General features: G+C 44.0%; 1 protein-coding gene across 2 annotated transcripts; it reads right to left on the minus strand.

The window, feature by feature from the left end:
- Window positions 1–5,264: 5,264 nt before the first annotated feature.
- On the minus strand, window positions 5,265–23,902 carry LOC135896637 (Golgi resident protein GCP60). Of its 2 annotated transcripts, XM_065425115.2 has the most exons (10): window positions 23,700–23,902; window positions 23,006–23,147; window positions 22,785–22,925; window positions 20,793–20,906; window positions 15,096–15,183; window positions 13,777–14,008; window positions 10,005–10,102; window positions 8,999–9,185; window positions 5,812–5,886; window positions 5,265–5,686 (listed from the first exon to the last, which is right to left on the minus strand). In XM_065425115.2, the coding sequence occupies exons 1-10, from the start codon at window positions 23,866–23,868 to the stop codon at window positions 5,448–5,450; spliced, it is 1,485 nt and encodes a 494-aa protein (XP_065281187.1). In that variant the 5' UTR covers window positions 23,869–23,902; the 3' UTR covers window positions 5,265–5,447. The 2 variants fall into 2 exon arrangements, with proteins under 2 accessions (XP_065281187.1, XP_065281188.1); XM_065425116.1 differs by lacking the exon at window positions 5,812–5,886 and having other exon boundaries at window positions 23,700–23,899.
- Window positions 23,903–24,478: the final 576 nt, after the last annotated feature.

The following is a 24,478-nucleotide window of genomic DNA, read 5'->3' on the forward strand; positions in this document are numbered from 1 at the left end:
AGAACACCATATTCAGATTAACACCTTGAAAGTCCTTACACACCGGAAAGTGTTTTAAAATCCTTGTATTCTGTATTTTTTGTAACACTTGGAGGACTTTTTTTGGACATTTGTCCTTAAAGGGCCCCTCACCAGGCTTCGTTAAAAATTTCAGTTATACACTGACCGTTTTAAAGCATCACCTCAGGAGCATTCTACTGCAAGAATATTTAACAAGAATTTAGGGCCGACTTACACTTTCACATGACTGTGTGGTTTTTCGTGCAGAGGTGCACAAATTTCAGTGTACACTGGGTCTGCACAAGCAGCGTAAACCAAAATTTGCGCATCTGTATGTGACATGCAATTCTTCGCACACCTGTATGCATGCGACAGACGTGCAGTTTGAGTGTAAGTTAGTCCTAAGTGGTATCTGAGATGGAAACAAATGATACAGCAAAAGCAATGGTATGAGTCGTCGAGCTACCTTTCCTTCATCTCTCTCAATGCCCCTACCGGGGCCACAGGCGGTGTTCCTTTCCTGCCTCCCATATTGAAGCCGACGGCCCACTTCTGACATTATTCTTGTCTTTCCTCCCTTTTTACTGCGTGGCATATATTTGCAGATGCGTTTATGTTTGCTCTGTGTTTCACAGGAATCCCCGAGCTATTCCCTATCAGAACAAAAAGAAAGAAAATCATTATACGCCCTATACACAGTAATACCACATGAACAAATGGCAATTCTACAAAAAACCCTATGTTCCCACATGTCATATGGAGCCTGTCCCGTATGTTTTTAATATCGAGTTTATGAACGCTTGGGAATCTCACATAGAAACCAATGTTCCCATGGGAACACATGGGTTTAAATTTTTGTATAATCATATCGGACTTGCCCCATACGATTATAGGGGGTTATAACGAAGGGTTTTTTTTTCCGATATGGTCCCCCTGCTGTGGCTATTTGTGTGCTGCAGGCACTATCTGTTTGACGTCTCCTCGACGGTGCAAGTGGTCCCTTTCTAATGAACACACAGGCCTTTGGAAGTTTCAGCTGGTTTCGTGGCATATATCGGTGCAATGCTTCAGACACAATCATCATGGCATGATCAGTGCACTACTAGAAGTGGTAAGGGGCCCTTTACTTTAAACAAAATGTATGCCAAATTCGAAAATCCAGTTGATCCTATACAATATAGCAACTTTCTAGCAGTTTTCTAGGGAACCTTTTCATCACATTTTTGTTTAGCAATCATTTGTGGTCAACAAGAACAAGTCGGTTGCCAGCAATAGTTTTTAAACTATCCAAAGTAATGTTTCACTAGTCCTGAAAAATTTTTGTTGCGGCTACAAAAGTTCTTAAATTCCCTCAATTTCTTTTTCTTGAACTGCTACCCTGATTATGCACCAGCGTTTTGAGTTCATGTGCAAGGCTTATGTTCTTGTAGTACGTACTTGCCACTACAAGCAGAGTTCCTTAATCATGCCAGTTGTAGAGCACCTGCTAGTCCCCACATTTAGGTGTCCAGACACAGTGGTGATCAACTATAAAGCACAGAGGTCTGGCAATTGTTGCTATAGGCAAGATGCCTCTCCTCTCCCAAGCACAACAACAACAAAAGTATATCTATGAACGCACTATGAGCAACACAAAGTAAACAGCATTTCCAATCGGCACCTTGAACATTTTAGGGAACTTGCTGCTCTGATCACATGCGATGTGGTAGATCAATACATCGAAGTAAAGTTCAGTTTTGTTTCTCCCTTGTTGATTGGTTGATTAGACCCTACCACACCCCCTACGATTGGAGAGCTACAGTTACATGAAGTGTGCAGCATGCCCTAATTACCATTTCACTCTCCACAACCGTGAAGTGCACGTTCGGCACCTCGTGTACCAAATTTTGGATGAACAGGAGCACTATGTAGGCATTAACCTTTCGGCTAAACTGCTGGTTTCATGTCGCAGTGCATGCAGTTTGCTGCCATGTTTGGGTGCATCACTTGCCTGTTTCGTACAGCGTCAATAAAGTACATCTCATCTGTGGTGATGGCAGACAGACAACTGTCTGTTTTGCTGCAATGGAACAGTGACACTGTTTATTAGAAACATGGCACTCTTTGTTTTGTTCACAGCGACATTTGGCGCCAACATTCCATTTCCCCTGCATTTTATGTTTTCTGGTGTGGCATAGCCACAGGAGAACGTGTACTGAGAATTTATTCCGAACTAAACAGGCAAGCGGTGCTCCCGGAACACAGCATTAAACTTCACGCACTGTGAAATACTGCCAGTGCAGGAAATTTTGAGTGCAAATGAGCTAGCACTTTAGCTACAAGAATCACGCATACCAGGTAGTACTCCTATATACACAATGTTTAGCACGACGTTAGTAGTACGTATATAAACAAATTACCCAGTGTGTACATAACCGAAATTGGGTTTTCAAGAAACGACAACATTCGCTCTACTCTCCGCCATGTGAAGCACCACTGTCTGCCTTTGTATGATGGCTGAACAAAAGAAAAAAAAAGCTTGCTAGCATAAATTTTAACAGTACACAAAGCAGCAAGGAAATGGCTGTGGTGTCCAAGCCACAGCTAATGTTAATTTTGCAGACACAATACATCTACACATGAAGAACTTGATGCGATATATACAGTTTCAGCGTTCACCCTTACACAGCCGTTTGTGGAGATTTGGCTGCAAATTAGACTGGCCTTACTTGTGCCCTGGATTTAACAATATCTCATCTGCTGCTTCTCCCATTTCATTCTACACCTGTGAGAAGAAACCGAAAAATGTTTTTGCCACAAGTTATTCCTTCCGAGAGAGGCCTAGAAAGTGCAACTCTGACTAACTTTTTTTCCCCCAACCATGCTTGCACCAGTTGCTGAAAAGTTGCATGTGCGTCTTTTTTTTTTTTTCAGTTGTCTAATCAGCACTGAATTTAGAGGAGGGGACCCCATATACACACGGAAGCGAACAAAAAGATGCCATATTTAACATTTTCGGTCTTGTGAGCCTGTTGCTGCATCATCCCAGACTGCTAGCCTCGGTCAATAGCCTCTAAACACTTGATACTGCATTATTCACACCACGTGTCTTATCCCACTGTCTGAAAAACCTGCCTATCCCAAAAATGTATCACAAGCAAACTGTACATCGATCAGTATGTCGCAAAGCTCGCATAGGAGAGTGAGATTAATTCAATGACAACTGCAGAAGGTTAGCCTAGCTACAGGCTGGGCTTGCTACTCCAGGTGTAATGACAAGGGATAAAAGAGAAACGCACATATACACTAGTGCGAAACGCACTAGCACACAAACTGGGGAATGCGGCCAACAGGGAGCACCATAAGAAATGCGGCAAAACAAACATACCAATGCGCATCATCACCCCCCTAACGGCACAAGTGTGCATACTACAAGAGAATATCAAAAAGTACCGGCTGATGGCTTTTTAATTGTCAGTAATGAACCTGTCACAGAAAAACCATAATATGATACCTCTTTGTATACTACTGCATAATGGTGGGAAGTACGCACGTGGTTTGCCCATAGCCGCTTATGGCACCAAACTTATGCTCACAATCAAACTCTCTGCGGTAACGAGATTGCAGGAATTCAGTGCACACACTTTTAAAACCACAGAAAGCAGTGCTTTTGTGCTACACCACCAAAGGACCCTTAATGTTCCCCACCTTACCCCTTAATCACATACTTTGTGCACCATTGTTGGGGTTCGTGCACTTATGCATGCTGGGATGTGCTGGCATACAATTTTTTTTTTTTTTTTCTTGGTGGGGGGGGGGGGGGGGTCATAATCTGGATCTGTCACTTTTAAGATACCTAGTCGAACCCCGTTATCAACAAGGTCACATTTGACACTAAAGGTACTTTAGTTACATCCGATAATTGTTTGTTACATATCAACATTTCTGAGAAACATTTGAGATTTGCATCATATCCGGTCATTAATTATTTAGAGGCCCAACAGTTTTGCCTACAGTGAATGAATGTTGGTTAGCTCAGCTAGTGGGCAGAATGTTCAATGTCCTAAAGAGGCATTGCACTAGATGCCATGATACGCAAAAGTATCAGAAAGTAACCATTGGCGAATATGGCTCCTGGCATGAACTAAGCAGTACAGAACGGATGGTCATGTTGCTGGCACAACATGGCCGCACCACATGAGCAGGAAGGTGAAGTGGCACATGGTGAAAGTGTGGCATATAAGCTGCCAGGCAAAAGAGGCACCACTTTTCTGGTTAAAGTGGCTTTGGAACCCGTGACATCACATATCAAGGCTAGGTGCAAGACTCGAGACGAAGAAATGTTACCTTTGATTTTCTTTGTCAACGAGAACCTTTTTTTGATACGTTAAAGGAAACATAAATGAAGTGTAGACAAGCACCGGATTAGGCTGGGCTGTGGCAGAACTGGACTGTCCAGATTTGCACACACACCATGCGGCACAATTATGTTTACTACCATGACATCCAAAGCTGCATGACTCTTGGCACAACAGCAGGAACGCAAATGAGAAGCATCAGCCACGAGTTGTTGCTCTTACCCACAGGGCTGTTATGTTGTTGGAGTGTCAAGCTTCACTGAGGTATACCTCAGTGAAGCATGACAGAAAATAAAAAGCATGCAAATGCACAACTAGGAATATATACAGGAACAACGCTTGTCTTGCATTCCTAGTTGTCATCTGTTTGCACTTCGCTTATACTGTATCACTGGCAAATTGACTACTTAACCATTCTTCCACAAAAAACAAGAGCTTTCCCCAGGGCATGTCAGTGCAAACAAATGCACAATGTCAACTAGAAACAAAGCTTCTTGACCAGCCCTAGCACATTTATTTGAAATTTTACCCTTCCACGAGTCTCTCCTGGGCAGAATAAAGCTTTCAGAGAAAAGATAATGTACATTCTTTCTGTGCATAAACTTTTGTCATGCTTTGGGTGCTTGTTAGAATGGCACTGCACTTTCTCCCATCTTGCAGCTAGGCCATTTCGGGCAAAATCAATTTTTTCATTCTATTGTGGCTAGTAGCGCCCCACCAAGCCGCATGGCTACGGAATAAATAATATCTGACACTGTTTTGCTTTGTGCCATGAGATGAAAGCTCTTCTAGTCCAGTTTACCCTGCCCTTTCAGCCAAAACAGATTTTCAAATCCTGAACTTGTACGCAATCAGCAAGCCCTGTAGAGGCGACATCGGTTAATGTTTCAGCGTTTGCTTCTTTCGGGTGATATACAGATGGTGGTGGGGTGTTATAAACAGTCCTCCAATGCCATTTATGTGATCAAGATTAAACAGGAGGGGAGGAAACAAAAAAAAAATGCACCTGAAACATTTCTAACACTTTAGCTCATTACGCTGCCCAGGTTGTCGGCACGGGCACTTGGCAACGGTTGCGTCTTTGCGGTGGGCTGCAAGCGTGAGGTGGGCTCATCGAGTGTAGTAAACGCGGTAGTAGAGGGTCTTTGAGCGCCATAGGGAGTAGGAGTTGTCGAACTTGAGGAGGTAGACACCCTGGCCGGGGTACAAGTGGCTGCCGGCGTACACCTCCTCGTGACAGTCTCGGCGAAACACTGGAATCACCAAGCTCATCGAGGACTGGTGGGTCAAGCCGTGGGGGTCCCCCTGCGAGCCTTTCTCCACATCTCCACTTTCTGCAGAGCGCTCCTCTGCAACATGGAGGGCACGAAGCAGTGCCTTAGATTTGCTCCAAGCATGCGCATGCCATTAGAAACGCACGCATTCAAACATCACAAATTCAAACATCACATGTACGGCAGAAGCTTGTTGATACCTTGCTCATTGGTGGAACAGGCTTCTTGTAGCACATCTTGCGATAAAGATATTCCTTTTGTGGGAGACGCTTTGGCTTTTGTAACAAGGCATGTTGAAAAAGTAAATGATACAAAACAAATTCAATATAAGACAAGCTTGGCAACTCTTAAAAATTGCACTAACTTGCACCTAGAAAACAATTCTAAAACAAACTTTAATTAAAGGTGCCGTGTCATGAGTTACGAACTTATGAAATGCACCAGTTAGCAAGCAGCTTACAAGACAGTGGCAATATAGAAATGACAGATTACCAGATGTACAGAAAGTGGAATCTCATTTTGCATACAACATTACAACATACATTTTTTTTATCCCTATGAAAATGAGGAGTTCAGCACCTCTTTTGTTGATTTGATTTCATCAAAGATTTCCTTCATTTGCTTGTTTTTCCAAGCAAATCAGAATCGCTCGAGGTTCATTTGGGTTTTGTGCTCTCTACTGATGCCTCCACATTTAGTCGCTGCTGCTTTTTCTTGTGGGTGACCTTTTGCAGCTCTGAGAAGTGTGGCTTAGTTGAACCGCCACGCTTACAAGGGCGGGCATGACGGACCCCTCTTTGTTTTTCTCATGAATCAACATGTGGATGCAGATTCGTAACTAAAAATGCTGATGCGCCACCACACATAGGCTATAATGAAGCAATGGAAGTACGTGCAAGTTCTGGTTTTGCTTTCTTGATTATTGCCACCAGACATACAACAGGACTCTCAGGATCAGGCATGGAGTGATCAGTGGCAAAGTGAGGCTTTTGCAGCAACATGTAGCAAGATTTGCTCTTTGGAGCAAATGTAGCAGCAGTTCCACCACTTGTTCCTTTTTGTTGCTCTCTACCAGCTCCTATGCTTTCAAACGGTGGTCCCATTTGGTTCCCATAGGGATGTATACATTAGCTTCCCGCTTATCATGTTTCCCTTTGCCGTTCGTTACGTCCAAAAGCTGCACTACCAATGCAGCATCGTCTGTTGACAATACATACATTGACCGGCGCATGTTTGCCAAAAACAGGTCAATTCACAGTGCAAGAGGTGCAGGAACTTGAGAATGCTATGTCACAAATAGACAAGCTATGTCTAGAATGCTATGTCACAAAATGTCACAAATATATCACGTATGTATAATCACATTGTGCGATAGCGTCAGCCATTGACACCAATTTCAGTATGGCTCAAGACGTCAAAAACGAAAAGGACGTGAGTGCACAAACAACTGCCCCCACACCCACGTCAGTCACTATTGTGGCCTATGGCAGTACCTTGCACAGTTACTGAAAAGGAGCTGCCATTGCAAAAAAAAAAAAAAAGCTGATTCAAACAAACATTCAAATCCAGCACTGATGGAAATCACAAACAGTTGTGACCGCAAAAGAAAAATGTTTAACATTCGATAAAATGTTTAACATTCTATCTAACCATCATGCAGCAATAACGAGCTTTATTTATAGCAGGTTTTCAATACTTTGTTGGCTTTCTATTCGATATCAAAGAAAACTTTGTGTGAGTGAAGATTTCTTTTTCCTGTCACAAGCTGTTAGGTTTTCCTGGATCACACATTCTCTTTTCATGGTCCCCTAAAGAAAGTACTAACAGGGTTCTACTGTAGTTTTGCCCCATGCTAAACAAACTTTTAAATCTGTGTTGGTGCAATGGGCACACACAAGAAAACGCAACGCACTTATGACATAGTAGCTGGATTCATTTTGCCTGCCAAAATGGCTACTGTATTAGTGGGGTTGCAGCTGGAAGCCCCTATGCAGCGACTTTCCAGCTTCATTCAGAGCAGTTTGATTTTGTTATGGTAGCCCCGTGGTAATGACTACCGTCATGTCTCTATGTCAACAATAAAGTAAAATGCTAACAAAATATATAAAAAAAACACCTGCCAATATTGAATCTAGAACCTTGCAGAAACTTGCAAACTGTGCCTCCAGGACACTTGTGAAGTGGGAGCACCAAGTGGTAGCATTCTGTGATGAGGCCGTGGTTGCTTTGCACACTAGATAATCAGCCAGCACAAATGCAAAAAAGTAGAGCCAGCAGCGGTCAAAGACAGGATAAGCAGAAGCCATCCTTCTCCGAGGAGAGTAGCTTGTGTGCCACTGTGAATGTCTTCTGAAAATACTACTACTGTGTTAGAAGAACAAACCGTAAATGTAATGACGCAGCTGACCATCTCCATCACTACTTCACGCTTCAGCTGAAACTGAAAACCTTTCTTTTTCTTTCATCTTGTTCGAACAACCACTGTTTACATATCTTAGTAGAGCAATTAAATGTTACCACCACTTTACTGCCTTTCCTGCATCACTTTTGATTAAACTATCTTTATGTTGTGATGTACTTGACTCCACCATATAACTTGATGTAACGGCTAGTTGGCATATACCTATGCATTATTAGCATCGCTCCGGCTTACCATGCAGCTTGGAAAGTACATATTTTGACATACTTTTGTTAATTCTGTTTCTTTACATGTGCACTATATTTCACACTTTATCTTCAGGGGCATTGGGCCATTAATTTCATATTTGATTTTGAAATCTCTCCTAATAGAATGCCTTAGTGCTTAAGGATACATGACATCGAAAAACTGTACCCATCAAGCCTTGGGGCACTCTTGTTGCACTTGTTCAGGTTGAAGTCACAATTTAGTTGCGTGGAAGAATTCTGTGCTTCAGTGCACACTTTTGACTTGCTTTATTTTATTTTTTACTTGTTTAATGTTCATGTTGATTGCAGCATCAAGATAATGCTTTATGATAAACAGATTATCACTTTTACCCAATTATCATACAGTGCATGATATGCCCTACTAAATCCAAAAGTTGTTCAATACTGTCGCCGATTCTATAGCGCAAGAGCCTAGTCCAATCGGAACGCGATTGGCGCTGTACGCAACCACCAGCACTTGCTCTGGATTCTGGAATATACAGCGGTACATGTATAGATTGTGGACACAGTTGACCAGCGAGTTTAGATTCGACAACTGCTCGCTGCTATCATTGCAATTTGAGTGTTGCTCGCTCGTATATCTGGGCACAAGTTTACCCAATAAAGAAGTTCTTAACACAGTCTTGTCAGTGCTGCATTCTTCGCCATCACAACAATGTGATAAAGTGAGTTCTCTTCAAAAAGATTGGAGCCACTTACCTTCTTCCTCCTCGTCTTCTTCTTCACTCTCGCTGACGTGCACAGACATCTGGTTGCCTGGTTCGGCAGTCCATTCAAAGTAGATGCCAAAGCCCAGGTCATAGCTGTCTGTCGCGAACTCCCAGAAGAGACAGTTGCCGTTGGGATGCGTCGGCACACGCACGGTCACCACTTCGCCATGACCCACCTGCAGCACAGCAAGGGAGTATAGCCTGTCCTGTTTATGGGTTGTTTGCGGAATCCTTAAAAATACGCAGATGTAGATGGCAGCAGCAGTGCTGGTAGAGACATCCTGTGACCCTCTGTCTAACCACAATGCATTAGAAATATTTGTGTTCTTTGAGCGTTCTTGCCAAAGAAAAAAATAAAAAGAAGGAAAGTACCATAACATACCAAGCAAGCAGCCACTAAAAATTATGAGACAATTGCGGAAAACTTGGGGAAGGGCGCTTACTACACTGAGAGCAAACACCCCCAATTTACTTAAAATAGGGGGCTGTGGGCACTTGATGTGTACTTTGCTTCTGTTCAAATGGTTCAAAAGTACACGGTGGGCACTTATTGTGGTATGGGCCACTGCTCGGTATTTTACAGTGTGCGTTAACGACTGTTGCTACTGATGCCTTTGTATACACCAGCAGCTAAGCAGAACATGGACAGTGTGCTCTAGTTCAACTCGGTGTCACAAGCTAACTCTATAAGCACTACTGCCCTAATCTGTTACATTCCATCATTCCGCAAATGGTGATACACATTAAGTCGAACTCGGATATATCGGACCCGAAGGATATCGCGAAATAGTTTGATGTATCAATAATTCATTATATAAAATGAAAGTCTTACACAGAAATTTTTAAAAGTATTTTACAGCTGTTCATCATACACAATAATTTGCTATACCCAAGTTCTATATATCCGGGTTCGACTGTACAAAGAAGCTCGCTATTAAATAAACAGGCCACCTATGTGAACCACTCCTGCTGTAAGGACAAGTGACAATTCTCACCTTTAGGATTCCGTTGCTGCCTTCCTTGCGGATGCCATCTTTGAACTCCTTTATGTCCTTGCGGGTCCACATCGACGCCGTTGCGATTGTCGGCAACGCTGCAGTGGCAGTAATAATGTGTGCTCCATTATTCAGCTGCAGCACAACTGACGGCAAAAGTTGGGAGCCAATGAAGTTAATTCAGCTTGAAATAAAAAATGACCAACTCAGTCGACAGAAAGACCTTGATGTACTTGAGCAACCAATCACTGGGCAATACTGAGCAATACACCACAGACCGGCTTATAACGTAAATAGCTGGAATCGTTAATTTCTGCACCACAACCAAAACAGCAATATTTGGAAGGCTGTGCACAAATCGAAAACATGTAGACCAAGCAGCCGCATATGTTGGGAATCGAAGCATACGACCGGGATGTACCCTCACTTTCATTGGTGAGGTGGTTCCCCTGCTTTTCAAGCGCTGTACAGCCGCTGCGGAGCATTTTGTGGACTCAGTGCCAAACCACAACTTTGGCCACCAACTCCCAATGAAACGGTGCTGCTTGGCCCTAACCAGTGGGAGTGCCAAGCAACATATCGTCAAGAAAAGCTCCTCCTTGATAAACATCTTTTCTCCCGAATACGGATACACATCGATCTGGCACGAGATCACGCACACAGGCAGCACTGACATAAACGTGTGTGAAGTGGGGTTCGCGGGCGATCAGCCAGCAACTACCGCAAGCGCACATAGAAAAAGTTTCTGTGTGTGCATACTGGTAGGAACGGTGAAAGCTTGCGTGTGGACAACATTTCGAACTGGTGAACTTGCAGGACACAGTTTTAAACCGACAGCGTCTGAAGTCAAGGTCGTGTGCACGATGTCTGCGCTTCGCAAAGAGTCGCACCGCGACGGGCGAATGCAAACGTGCTCGTGGCCTCGACCGATTTTTCCATGGTCCTGGAGTTGTAAAAAACAAATTGATTTTTACCCTCGAAATTTGTTTTTCTGGCCTGGCCGATCATTCAGACTATTATTGCGACCCCATCCACGTCCTGAAAAGAATCACTCGGCGACTGTATTTACTTCCTGCATACAAAGTGAAGAGCTAAAGAGCGACAGTGCACAGACATTCAATGCAGACTGTGTGCCGCTGACAAGCAGCCAGAGAAACAGGCTTCTCCGTTGCCTAGGCAACCCCCACACACATGGTGAGCCAGCACACCGCCGCTGTATTTATTTTTTTTTCCTTTGTTCCTTGTTCGTTTGATCCACGTCTCCTCCTCCGCAACGCCCTGGTCGCTCTCCCCTCGGGCAGCACACCTGGTTGAAGAGTGCGCTTGCTGCCTTCTCTTTGTCTGCGGGATTTTCCAGGGACCGCATTATAACCGGTATTTCATCTCGTGTGTCCGCACTACAAGTGGTATGTGCATACATGGAGCTCTATCAGAAGAAATAGCGGGAGCCTGAAAAGACCGCATTACATCTGGTCCTGAAATATAAGTGGTCACGTTATAAGTCGTCTGAACTGTATCTCCAGCTAGCAGATTTTGAGAGGAGGTATTATTTTTCAGTGCAATCTGTTTCCTTGTGCAGTCTAGTCACCAGAACTCTCGTGTGCACCATTTGTCTCTCGTGATGATTTCCTTGACACAACGGCGGTCTCTAAGCACTTATGTGCCTGCATCGATGAAAGGAAATGTCAACCATGCCTCACACTGCCACCAGCATGTTTTATTGTGATCTGCTTTCGACACTGCTGCATACACCAAGCAAGGTTTAGTAAGTAAGTAAAGTCAAATCTCTGACTCAGCGGCCATTGAACTTGATGCGTTTTGTATCCGCATGGACCGTACCAGCTTATTGCGTATGTATCAGTTAGCACGTAGTCCTTCCACTTTTCGTCGCTTAATCACAGCAGTGCGTCGTCCCCATTGGGCAGCCTGGCAGAACAAGCCTCAGAGATCAGAACAACGGCTTGCACGTGCCCTATGCATTTGCACGTGAAGCCACATTAACATAATTTCGACGCCGTGCCAGAGAGCGTTGTGGTCACGGTTGTGGCATCGTGCAAGCTAACGGCGTTTTTCACTGGTCGATTCGGAGCAATATTTCTTGCTCCATGGCAACGAATCCAAATTTCACTGGTCAATCTGGAGCAGGTTTGCGCTTTCCGCTGGTCATTTCGGATCAACTCGCTCCGCGCCGGATCGCTCTCACTTGCTCCGCCACCAAGGTGCAGATTCAGGTGGAAATAGCTCGCGTCACTTCCGTCTTCAAGCGAAATTGGTACCTGGTTGGTATGCACAACATTGTGCTGCTTCGCAAAATGGCTGTGCTCGGTGCTGCTGCAGAGCTCGTGTTTAGCAATGAGAGCTTAGACGACAGCGATTACGAGGTGACGCAGGTGCTGTAGGAAGCCTTCTATGCACGTTGTCCATGCACAATCCTTGCGGGCGCGACATGGAAATGACGAACTCTGTGACTGCTACGGTCAAATTACGCACGGGGGACGGCGACTTTAGTTGTCGTGGAAAAGTACAGAGCAGCAGTTGGGCATGGTTTCCGGAACCGGTTTGTATCCTGTGTATGCAGACTTCCTGTGTGATACCCCGCGGAGCGTTTTTGCGCTCCGCTGGCCGATTCGGATTTGTGAAACCCGAGTGCTCGCTCAAAGATTTCGGCAGCCGCTCCAGATCGACCAGTGAAAAACGCCATAAGACTCGCGTCATGCCGAAGCTCGGATAAAAACACTGGGTGCTCAGCACAGAAGAAAAATTGGACATCGTTCTACTATCAAACATGGAACGAAGAAATAGGCACTGGCACGCAACAGGGATGTACCGTTGACTACAGTGAGTGGCATTTGGAATGCAAAGTTGCTTGGCAGCGTCACCGTGATAGTGAAAAGATGTTGGCTACGAGGTTTGACTTTTCACCATCGTTCCCTCTGTTGTTGCCGAAGTGTCACCTGACAACAGTGATGAGGATGCCATGGAAAGCAACAGCACGGGCAATTCAGACACGACAGTGGCAGAAGCTATGCATTACGTCAGCCTCATGAATGCAATCGTCGCAACAAGAACAGCACTCCGCAATGAAAAAGGCGCCTCGTGACCTCTACAGCACTACCGCACCCGTGCACGGAGAATATGCTATGCAAACAAGGAATCTGTCACGCGAGCGTTTGCCGAGAAGAGGGGGCTGGCTGAATAGCTGGCTCGGAGCTTTGAGTTTGAGGCCGCTGTCATGACTGCTAAGCCACGGCGGCATGGAACGAAAATAAGACTTGTCGCACGAAGTGAATAAATACCGCATGTTTTTGCACTTTCATCGCACTCTCTCAGAGTTCTGTTCTTCGCAGGTAAGAGGGTGATCACATGCTATTTTGGTTAAGCAGTACTACCGTTTAGTACGTACTTTTTCCAAGCTCTGGCCAACTACGGTTTAACGAGGTTTCACTGTACACTACACCAAGTACAGTACACCAATATTCTTATTTAAGCACAGTAAATTTAGCAGATAGCCTATAGTAACATTTTGATCCAATGGAATGAGTTTTCAATTGTAGAATTAATTAAATAAAATTAAGTTTCAACATAACAATTCTTTATTATTATTATTTTTTAATATAAATGCACTCTTCATGGCCAGAAGTAAGCTGAACACGTTTTTCTCATTTCTCTCAATGCCGAACTGTTTTCAGGCATTACCGGGCTAATTGCTATCGCAGTGAAAGAAATCCTTTCTTTTGGACACCAGATGCAAAATACAAAGCCCAACACACACCTTGGCCACCTTCCTCGGTGGACTCCTCATCAGCCGAGCTGTCTCCCTCTTCACCTTTGGTGTCGCCCTCGCCCCCGTTAGCCACCACCGGCTGTGGATCTGCTGGCGGTCGACCGTCAGCCGTGTCACCCCCGTCAGCCATCGCTGTCTGCTGCTGCTGCTGCTGATTGAGCACCTGCTGCATGTACTGGTGATAGTGCTGCTCCTGTAACTGCCGGATCAGCACACCTTGCTGCAAGAAAGGGGGAGCACATTTGGGCGACAGACGCAACTGCGCTCACAGTTTCTATGGGAGAACATTCACCCAATATATCCCAGAACACCAACACAACAGCGTTTATTTGCAACAAGAATGTTTTTGCGAGGAGGGCCTGGGGAAAAGTTGTGCAGGCAGCTCAAGAGATTGTGGTCTATGCCTGTACGCACAGGATAAACAGCAGTGGCTGCGATATAACAGGTGCAGTTATACAAAACTGAAATACTACAAGAAAACAATAAAGTACACGAAAACATTATAAACTGCGATATGTGTGTTTAAAGGAAAGTTTAAATTTGGGAATTACATATCTGTTTCATAGCTCTGTGAAGAAAACAGTACTATTAGAATCAATGTTGCTCTTCCCAGAAAATTTAAGTTTACCAACAGAACATCTGTCTGCCGCAGCTTGTACAGCATCTATTTACACGCCATTGTTCCGTATGTCAAGCAGTGTAACACACTGTAAATTTGTTAGTAAGCTTGCTATAGTGTTTGGTGCATTATCATTTTTAGCTATTCAATTTTATATTGATGGTAGAGTTAATAATTAAAAAAACTGATTGGATGGGGACAGTGTTATGTTTTTTGGAATCGGTGGTACTGATTCCAAAAATGTTTGGAATACTGTTTGGTGCATTATCAATTTTAGCTATCCAACTTTACATTGGTGGTAGAATTAATAATTAAAACACTGATTGGATGGGAACAGTGTTTGGATGGGAACAGTATTATGTTTTTTGGAATCAGTGGTAAGAGGATGGTACAGAACCTTGCAAACAATACCTACAAGGGCAAATTAGAAAGTCTTTGTCCCTAGTGGATTCTTTTTTTTTTTTAAGCCAATTGATGGCTGCAAATGCGAGACATATTCATTCCCAGCAATGGACCTTTCTTGTACCAGCCCGGCCTTATCTGCCGGTAGCTCCACGGCACGGCGCTACTGTCAGTTGTTGAAGATGGCAGTTGTGCTTCATATGTTCCACGGCATGCAAGCAGCAAACCGCAGCAGAGTGCACCCAGTTCTGCATATGCATCATGGCTCATAAATGACCGCACTGACCTGTTCAGGGTTGCCAGGAAACTGCTGCTCAGCATAGGCCTTGAACTGGTGATAGGTCTGCCGGTTGAGTGCCTCCTGGATTAGCCGTCTGCAGCAAAATACAAGGAAACACTTGACGTACTGCCCAGCACTGTCTGCACATTTGTGTGATTCAAGGGACACTAAAGCGAAGTAATACCTCCTAATAACAGTCGTGTCCGATACTAAAATAGCTTTGTTATAATTGATATTCATTATAAATATATATTTGTTGCATCTTGGTATTTATGAGAAATGTTGTAGATTTACTTTGTTACATCCAATTATTTGTTACATTTGAATTCGTTCAAATATGCTGTTATACTCATTACAGGATGTCACTTAATCCTGAAAACACAGGATGAGAAAAAGTGCATGCATACTCCGAAGAGAAGCCTACGGAAGAAAGGATCATGCTTACATAAAGAAATAACTAAACTGAGAAAACCGGCAACAAAAATGCAAGTGTGTAAACTGCAGGCGAACAAGAAATTTACCAGAAGGACAATATTTATTTATTTATTTATTTATTTATTTATTTATTTATTTATTTATTTATTTATTTATTTATTTACGCATTGCCGGTAGCCTTAAGAAAGACTGTAAGCAGGAGGGAGGTACAAAAGAACAAGACTACATAATGGACGAGAAGAAAGAAAACAGAAGGGCTCGATTTTGTTAAAATTAAATGTCAAAGGGAAGCATGGGGTAATTTGTTGTGAAACTGAAATGTAGAATATAATGATGGGAAATAAAAGCAGACAAAAAGATAACTTGTCACCGGTAGGGACAGAACCCACAACCTTCGTGTTACATGACACTTAATTGGAAAAACATGAAATTACAAGAATGAGAAACGTGTCACATCGTCAACCTGAAGTTGAACATCATTAGGCAAGCAACACACACTTTACAAATTTTTTTATAATGTACATTTGTTACGTGCATATAACATAACACTGAATCATGTAAATCTGAACGTAATGTACCATTAAAAAAAAAGCGCCCTATGGTGATCACCCCAACAAAAGAACTTCACATCACAGACCTTACAAAAAACAAGTAAGGTTTGCCTGAAATGCGCTTTCAACACTGCTAGAAAACTAACAAAAACACTACTCATCTATCTAATAATTATTTAATACTACAAATCAATTTAATGGCATTTTTATTCACATGTTTACGTGCAAACAAATTACTATGTATGCATATACTATTAGAAAAAGATTAGCGCAGCGGCAAGCTTACAGTATTATCACAGACCTAAAGCGTCACACGGGAAACCAATGAGATCTCTTGCCGGAGCCACATCGCTCACCCATTCTTAGCAGAATGAGCAGGGGCAACAGATGTTCACGGAAAGTGCACGGAAAGCCGTCGCTTTGGTCGGTAAGGATGCGAGATCCTCCAAATTCATTTAAAACGGTCTGCGTTTGCGCAGATCATTTACAAATTGGCCCTTAATGTGCACAAGGCCCTCCCCAACCAAGTTAGTGTGTGCGTGCAAAAACGCGAAAAAAAAAAAGCTCCTTCAGGGTCCCTTTAAACTTGTTAAAAAAAGAACTACACAACCACAGCGGACGTTGACAGCACAAAAAGCAACGAACGATCGGCTCAGAGCGAAAACGGAAATGCGCGACAACACACGACTATCGTAGGACACAGACCCTGCCGGCTTATTCCGCACTTTTCACCGCTTGAAAAGTTGGCGCCGTGCAACGCGCAGACGACGGACAGACGACGGGCAGACGACAAGCATCGCGCATCGAGTCTGCGCCATTGCAAAGCTCCGAGCGAGTCAATATATACAACGCGGGCGCAAGCCGTTCCAGCCGGATCGATAGGACCCAGCCGCGTCTCACCGAGCCGCCAAACAGGGGACTCTCGGCCGCGAAAAGCGACGGAGTCGAGCGTTCGCGTGGCGGAACGTCCCCGCAATTTTCGGGGCGGACGATACCAAACGGCAACTGCCTATGTGACGACTCGCAAAATGCAACTGTCAGCAGAGCGCTGCGCTGCGAGACACCGGAGTGTGGCGGCAAAGCCCACCCTTCGCTTCCTGCGTGTAAACGTATCGCGGTGCGCTCGGGTCACCTGGCTACGAATGGTTACATCAAACGCACCTTTACATCAAATCGATCGGCCCGCGCGACAGACGTGACAAGGGTCGCGGCTACGTCTAGTGCAGACGATGAGAGACGCACCTGCAGAAAACGCGATCATCCGGTCCCGTGCGGCGATCAGGCTCGGACACTAGATCGAAGCGGGACGAAGCGCCGCGCTCGATGCGAGCTAGGCTCCCTACGCGAGCGACAAAACCGCCCCTGGCGGCGCCCAAGCGCGTCTCTCCGCAACGATTTTCGTTTGGCGCGCCAAACTAGTCGAAAGCGACACATCTGGCTCCAAAGTGCGCGCCTGACGCTGGGCGGCGCTTTTAAGTATAAACCCTATGCAAGCGATCGTGCGCGCGACAGCGACAAGCGACGCGATGGCGATGGCTGTCGCGTTTGCTCGTCGCCTACAAGTCGTACCCCATGCGAGCGATGACTTCGAGCGATGTCTCCCCAGTGTTGCCGGTATGAGGGGCAGCAATATAGGCGCCGAAACTAGCGTGACGCGAGCTTTATTCGCTTAAGTTGATGTGTTTTACTGTAAAAAGCAACATAAAGTATTTCTGAATGTCTTGCAGTAGGTTCTTATCCTTGCACAAATAAAAATCCAATTGGCTGCTCGTTCCCTGCGACAATCGGAAGTACTTGAGTTATGGTACATCCAGTTCCGGCTTCACGCTATTGGCTAGTCGCTCATAGCACTTCCAGGCGACGAGCGACGAATTCTAGATTTGCAGAACTGAGTGATCATGCGACAAGACCGGGCGATCTGTTCAATCGACGGCCCGATTCGTCGCTCGAAGCCGTCGCTTGTCGCTGTCGCACACAAAATCGCGCTAATGAGGTTAGGCACCACTGGCCTAGTCCTTGAAGCCCTTGGGTTTAGTGAGAGCAGGGGAAAGTAAACTTGTCCACAATATGATTAGTAAGAGGCGATTGGAGGATTGGTGGAAGAAAAGTAGGAAAACGACAAAAAACGAAGACGTACAAAACGAAAGTTCGCAATAGGGGATCAGAAAATTTGGTTGCGAGTGTTCATAGTGGTTTTTTTTTTCTTGTTTAACCTAGGTAGGATATCAGGCAGTATAATAGCAAGAGTTTTGTGGCGCAACCCACCGCCCCGTTCCAAAAGGGACGCTCATAACATCCATCCATCCATCCTTTTGGGCACAAAGGATAGAAATGTGAAGATTCTGTGAAACTTTACAGAAACCAGAAGCAAGAAAATCAGGAAAGGAAATTTGTTCAATGGCACAGTATGGGCAGTGCCTTCCTATGTGAGGCCCAAGACGACTTGGCATGTCGCAGTGGAATGCCAAAAATATTCACCCAGGACGTAACCCAGTCAAAAAAGAAATTGCTCAAACCAGGTGGAAATTTCCAATTGAAATGACTTGGATATTTCTAATTGTGTTTTGGGACAACCATCAGAAAAAATCCAACAGGTCCAACTGGCCCAACTGGTCTTTTGTACACAATTGGACCCAATTGGTCTCTGAATTGGACTCACTGTGGCCAACATGATAAGCAAAGAAATAGAAAAAAAAAACGAAATGGGCCTTAACTTCGACATGAAACGAATATACCTGAAAGTCCTTTCGGGAAGCAAACTCATGCATGAACAAATGATGGCAATTATTTTCTCGACGTACCCAACATTCATGTACCGCTTCACTATGGGAGATACATGTCAGGTGCTATATATGTGAAGTAGGGCATGTCGTTGGGCTAGTCGGTGCATAGATTCAGCAAAATTTAAATTGCACGAAGAAGACAGGACGTGAACAGAAACATAGTTTCACAGACAAAGCACAGTGTGTGTGTGCCTATGTTTCTGTTCACGTCCTGTCTTCCTTGCGCAGTTTAAAATTTTGCTGAAGCTATACATGTAAGCGAAATTTCGTTGACCAATGTGGTGCCAGTGGTTCATGAGAAACTAGGTAAAATCTCAAGATAGATTTTTTTAACTTGACAGAAAGCTAGATGCTTCAGTCAATTACCCCAATATACGAAGACCTTTTACTTGAAGATTAAGATTATAATTGCGCTATCATTATTATCAACTGTTTTGTTGTTTCACGAGATTACTCATGTAGTGACTTCCAATTGGGCCCAGTTGGGACCAATTGGCTTGCCAAGTTCCAGTGATATCCAACTGAGACCAACTGAACTTCTCATGATGCCCAAATGGAACCAACTGGATTTCTCATGAAGACCTACTGGAACTTGGGCCTCCGATGATGTCTAATTGGAATCATTTGGGTCCCTTAACAAAATCCAGACTCAATGCCTCTTTTTTTCACTAGGGGTAGCGAACATCCACCTTCCAAATACAGTAGGATTCAAAGCTGGTGGCAGTGTCCACTTGTCAGCGGTCAAGGTAAGCTAGATAAAAGCCAGGAAGAGAAAGGAGCCAAAGTGTTGTAGACCTACGTAACAGCACAATAAAAAAGATAGTTTTTTAGTGAAAGGAATATAAAAAGAAGAGATAGACAAAAATTTAGGCTGCAATAGATATAGTAAAACCTGTTTAGCTCAGCGAGCTGCGCTACTATTCATTGCGGCCCTGTTTCAAAGGAGATGCCAGAAATCATCGATCAGTGGTGTAATAGTCATTTTACCTCTTAACGCAGCGACAGGCATTATTGGCAGTGTCCTATATCTATATACCATATAGTCACAATTTTAACTGAAATAGCCAATAAGTGGAGCCCGCTTTATGCACATCAATGAGGCATTCGGGATAAAAAGAAAGTTGTCAAGCTAGTATGATTAATTTCTTTTAGAATGGCGTCCTTGAACATCTATCGCAATATAAAACTGCTTCTATCATTCAGACTCATAAGAGGTGTTGGCATTCGGCACGCTTCAAATAAGCAAGAAAAAGAAAGTTGTTGGAAGTAGGGCATGTAAACAAGACCATATCCTACAACCAAACCGAGACAACGGTAAAGACATGCACATGGTTCTTGTAATGTGCTCAATCCCTAAGTAAAGACGAACAATGAGCCCAACTCATCCGGTACTGTTGTATTTTTTTCTGCAGCATCTCAATAAGATTTGCGCTCCGCTACTGCTCTGTGCCTGTTGTACACAACCCGAGATGATGCAAGCAGCCTGGTGATGAGTGATGTTGTGAACACAGACTCATTTTGTTTTATTGTTGTGTCGCCAGCTGCTCTAAAGCGTAGATCGCTGTAGCATACTCTGTAGGACAAGCGACCACTACAACTCATGTTGAAAAGAAACAGCGGCAATTGAGAGAGCCCAACTTTTTCAACTGAGAACAATTTTGCAACGCAGTGTGTTGTGCTGAAACATTGTAAATAAGGAAAGTAAGAGTGTGCTATGAAATCTACCAGTGTGCAGTTTAGCCCACCTTCACTACAGTGTAAAAAAAACATTTTCTAATAAAATTTCTTTTTCAGGCACAAAATTCTCACTAGGTCTTGCGTAATACCATCTACAGAATAACTTGCAGGCTGGAAAAAAACAATTCTGTCTTTTTTGCGAGCTTTTTCCTTTTTCTATTGTTCTTTTTTACCGTCTAAAAGGGTTATGCACTCACTTTTGCTCGAGCTGTCTCAGGCGCTCCTGTTCTTGTCTGGAAACTTCTTCTTCTAACCTCTGCCTTTCCCTTTCTTCTTCCTGCTCTCTCCTCCTTTCCTCCTCTTCTTCCTGCCTAGAAGATGAATTACAAACCTTAAAGAACTGTAACACATTAGCCCGACATGACATGCACTTTCAACACGACATGCACAACACGCTGTCACAAAACACAGCAAGTGAAACAAATGTTGAAGTGCTTACAGCCCTGACCAAAGTTCACGCCCTCTAAAATTACAGAATGAGTTATAAATTTCAATTTCCCCTATGGGTGCTGTGTGCATGCCTAAATAGTGTATCAAAAGCAAATTCACTGACAAAAATATTTCTAGTGTGTTGCATACATCTTGAAACACTTCAAATTAGAAATGTGCTGCAAGTTTGACTAATATATGTAATGTGTTTTCATAAAACTAGTTGGAAGACAGAAAGCTGGGTGTTTGTTCTCAGTGTCAGCATGTCGTCACGCAGTGGCTTCACTTTTTTCACTGTTTTTCACGTTTTCTACCAAGTACATATTTTCAAGTGCTTGGACAGGTGCTTTCCAAGTATGTTAGACATGAAATAATTTATGTTCTCATATGGCAGAAGGTAGAACAAGGTAGAACTAAATTTTCACTAGTGAGTGATCACACCTGGTTTAACACCAGCTGGTGTGAGAGTGCATAGCTACATTTAAGGTGTGCCTAGTCTCCCTGCTGCATGCTTAGGCAGCACAGTCAGGAGCATGATCTATAGCGCCAGACCAAGTAGCAAGAGGGGACATTACAGAATTTGGCATACGCTATGAATGTTTCATGTGCATGGTCTTCACAACTCGGCTATAGTCCTTTCACCATTCTGCTTACCAGTGCATCCGAATCGCATGCAACGCGAAATCAATCTGTTTGCCAATGGCAACAAGCTCTGCGCAAGAATCTGGGGCGCGTTGCATGCAATATGCACGCAGTAATTGGCAGAACAATGACGCAGCCACAGCAGAGTTCCAAACCTCATGCACACAAAGCGTTCAAAGTACAGAGATGGTGCGATTTCTGCTTCTCTTTTGCACTGTGGCATTGCAAACAATACTTCTGACTGTGAAATCAGCTGCCCATAAATAAATTGTGGTGTTTAACATCCCAAAACCGCACAGTGAGGGACGGCAAACTGGAAGGGTCCAGAGTAATTTCGACCATCTGGAATTTTTTAACATGCACCTAAATCCAAACGCATCAGCATCTTTGCACTTTGTCCCCATCAAAGAAAGCAGCTGTCAAAGCTTGCAGTTCTGTAAGCTGAGAGAAGACAAGACACCTTGTAAATGTAGACGTGTGCACTAACACTGTGAGCCTCTTGAACCAGCAGTTATCACTAGATATTGCCTGTGTAGTCTAGGGCATTTTGCTCTCCTAATTTACAAAAGCATAATTCCATGTGTGCTTGAAGACTATAACATTTTCTTTGGCCAACATTCTAGTTGAACCTCCTTTAAACAGATTGCTGGTGCCACTACATTCGGACCTCTTCATGAACACAAGAGTCTACATGCATCTGGTGACGTGCTGTTCTCGTTTCATTACTGTCATCATCATAGTGCACCGGGTAACTGAAAGAAGTACTTTATCATTTGCAAGCTCCCCAGTTCACCAGCTGTGAATGTCATTACATGCACTTTTCAAATAATCTAAATATAAATGTTTTCTTCCAATCGACTCCACTAAAACATTATTCACTTTGTTCAGATACGAGAAAATATTCAGTGCACAGCTCAATAGCTGAATGCATTTTTTTTTATTTGTATTCGGTTAGGGAATTTCCCCATTCAGCCACCCTGTGCAATTATGTTCAGTGAAACCTGCTTCTCGAGTAATATGCATTAAAATTGCAATTTAAATATCTCTGAGGCATACAGGACTTTCATATTCTCAATTTCTTTAATTGGCATCAGTGAAAATAGGTCCGATAAGTTCACCTTTTACGCTCTTTCTCTTCCATATCTGCCTTGTGTGCTTCAATGAATGGTCGGAATAGGGGGCATTTAAGGTTGAGCAACTCAATGAACTTCTTCATGGCTGTCTCACGGTCTGTGTCTCCTAATGAAGTCCAGGCTTGCCTGTGAAGGAAACAAACAATGCATGTCAGTCAAATAAAGATAAGGTATCACTGACTGAGTTCAAGCCTTTCAATACACACCTCCTGTCCCTTCCTACGACGTCGAGGTAGCCAAGAGGTTTACATCTCTCTGGGTTGTACTTTCCATGTGTTACTTGAAGTGTGTAGGCTACAAGATTCACCTTGTCTTCGTAAGAAATGTGGAAGGCTTTTCCTTCATGTTCTGTACGAGTTTGAAAAGTTAAAAAAGAAAGGAAAAACAATGCTGATCAGAGAAAAAGAGTGCATGGCAAGCCGACAATGTAATAAAACACAGGCCCAGTTAAGTCGGACGTAGGCAACCAATTATCGGTGATCATCTCCTAAGGATTCATTATCTTGTGCGGATTACGGTGCTTCAAAATAAGTTTGCAGCTCCATTCGCTCCATATCTAATTGCTGTTGTAATAGTACTTCTTGTCATAGGCCAGTCTACGTGATCATAGACACGATACCCACATTTACAGAGAGAATAAAATTAAGGGACGATTCTAGCATAGCTTTTTTCCCCTTCAATGCTTTCCCATGGCTCACACGACGTTCTCTTTAGCGTGTGCGCTCAGTGATGTGGTCGGAGCTTGGTCGTTCAGATTGCGGCAAGCCGTACCGCTTTCACGCGTTGTCATGAATAGACGACACGCGTGTACCATTAGAATCAAATACACCATGTTTTAGAATAAAAACGCAAAAGCAACCAGCGGAAGTTAGACAGCGCGACAGCGGAGACAGTGCTTACCCTTGAAAAACGCAGTGGCCATTTTGTACAGTTGATCGAGTGTGAATCCCCAGGTGACAGTACAGGCATCCTGCTCACTGGTGACCTGTGGTTGTGGAAGACTACTGATTTTGGACCCTGTTTCTTCGCAGCCGGGACCTCGGACCGGCCCATTGCTGGCGTTCGCCATTGCTGCAACGCTGGCAGCGAGTACTGGGGCGCCAACGGCGGATTTGACAGGAAACCGAAAGCGAAACTGTGTTACAGTGTACTAGAATACTGTGTCCCCTGTCGTGGCCTTTGATGTCGGGCGGTGCGCGAGCCGCGCCAAGCCGCCCGCGCCGCCCGATCTCGGAGTTCATGGCGAAATCAAGGTGAAAAAGCAATCACAAGTTTGTGCAGACACACATCACTCTTAGAACTATTTACACCCTTTGGGGCGTATCTTGTCCCACAACAATAATCGTCATCTGTCTTGCCCGCGTTTCCTTTCTTTAACGCTGCGAGCCCGGTACTTCCCAGTCACAAACGGCATGCGCGTTATCAGTGTGACGCAGCTTCTCGAAAGGAAAGTAGCAAGCGCCGAGCTTTCAAGAAAGGAAACTCGGGCAAGACAGATGACGATTATCGTTGTGGGACAAGATAAGCCCCAAAGGGTGTAAATTCTTTAGCACTTCTTCACTCTTAAAACGTTTGCACCCTTTGGGGTGTATATTTGTCCCACAACAATAATCGTCATCTGCCTTGCTTTCGTTGTTAAAGAAAGGAAGAAAGGAAATGCGGACAAGAGAGATGACGAT

This window comes from Dermacentor albipictus, chromosome 7 (assembly GCF_038994185.2).
Source record: "Dermacentor albipictus isolate Rhodes 1998 colony chromosome 7, USDA_Dalb.pri_finalv2, whole genome shotgun sequence".
In the NCBI taxonomy this organism is placed as follows: Eukaryota; Metazoa; Arthropoda; class Arachnida; order Ixodida; family Ixodidae; genus Dermacentor; species Dermacentor albipictus.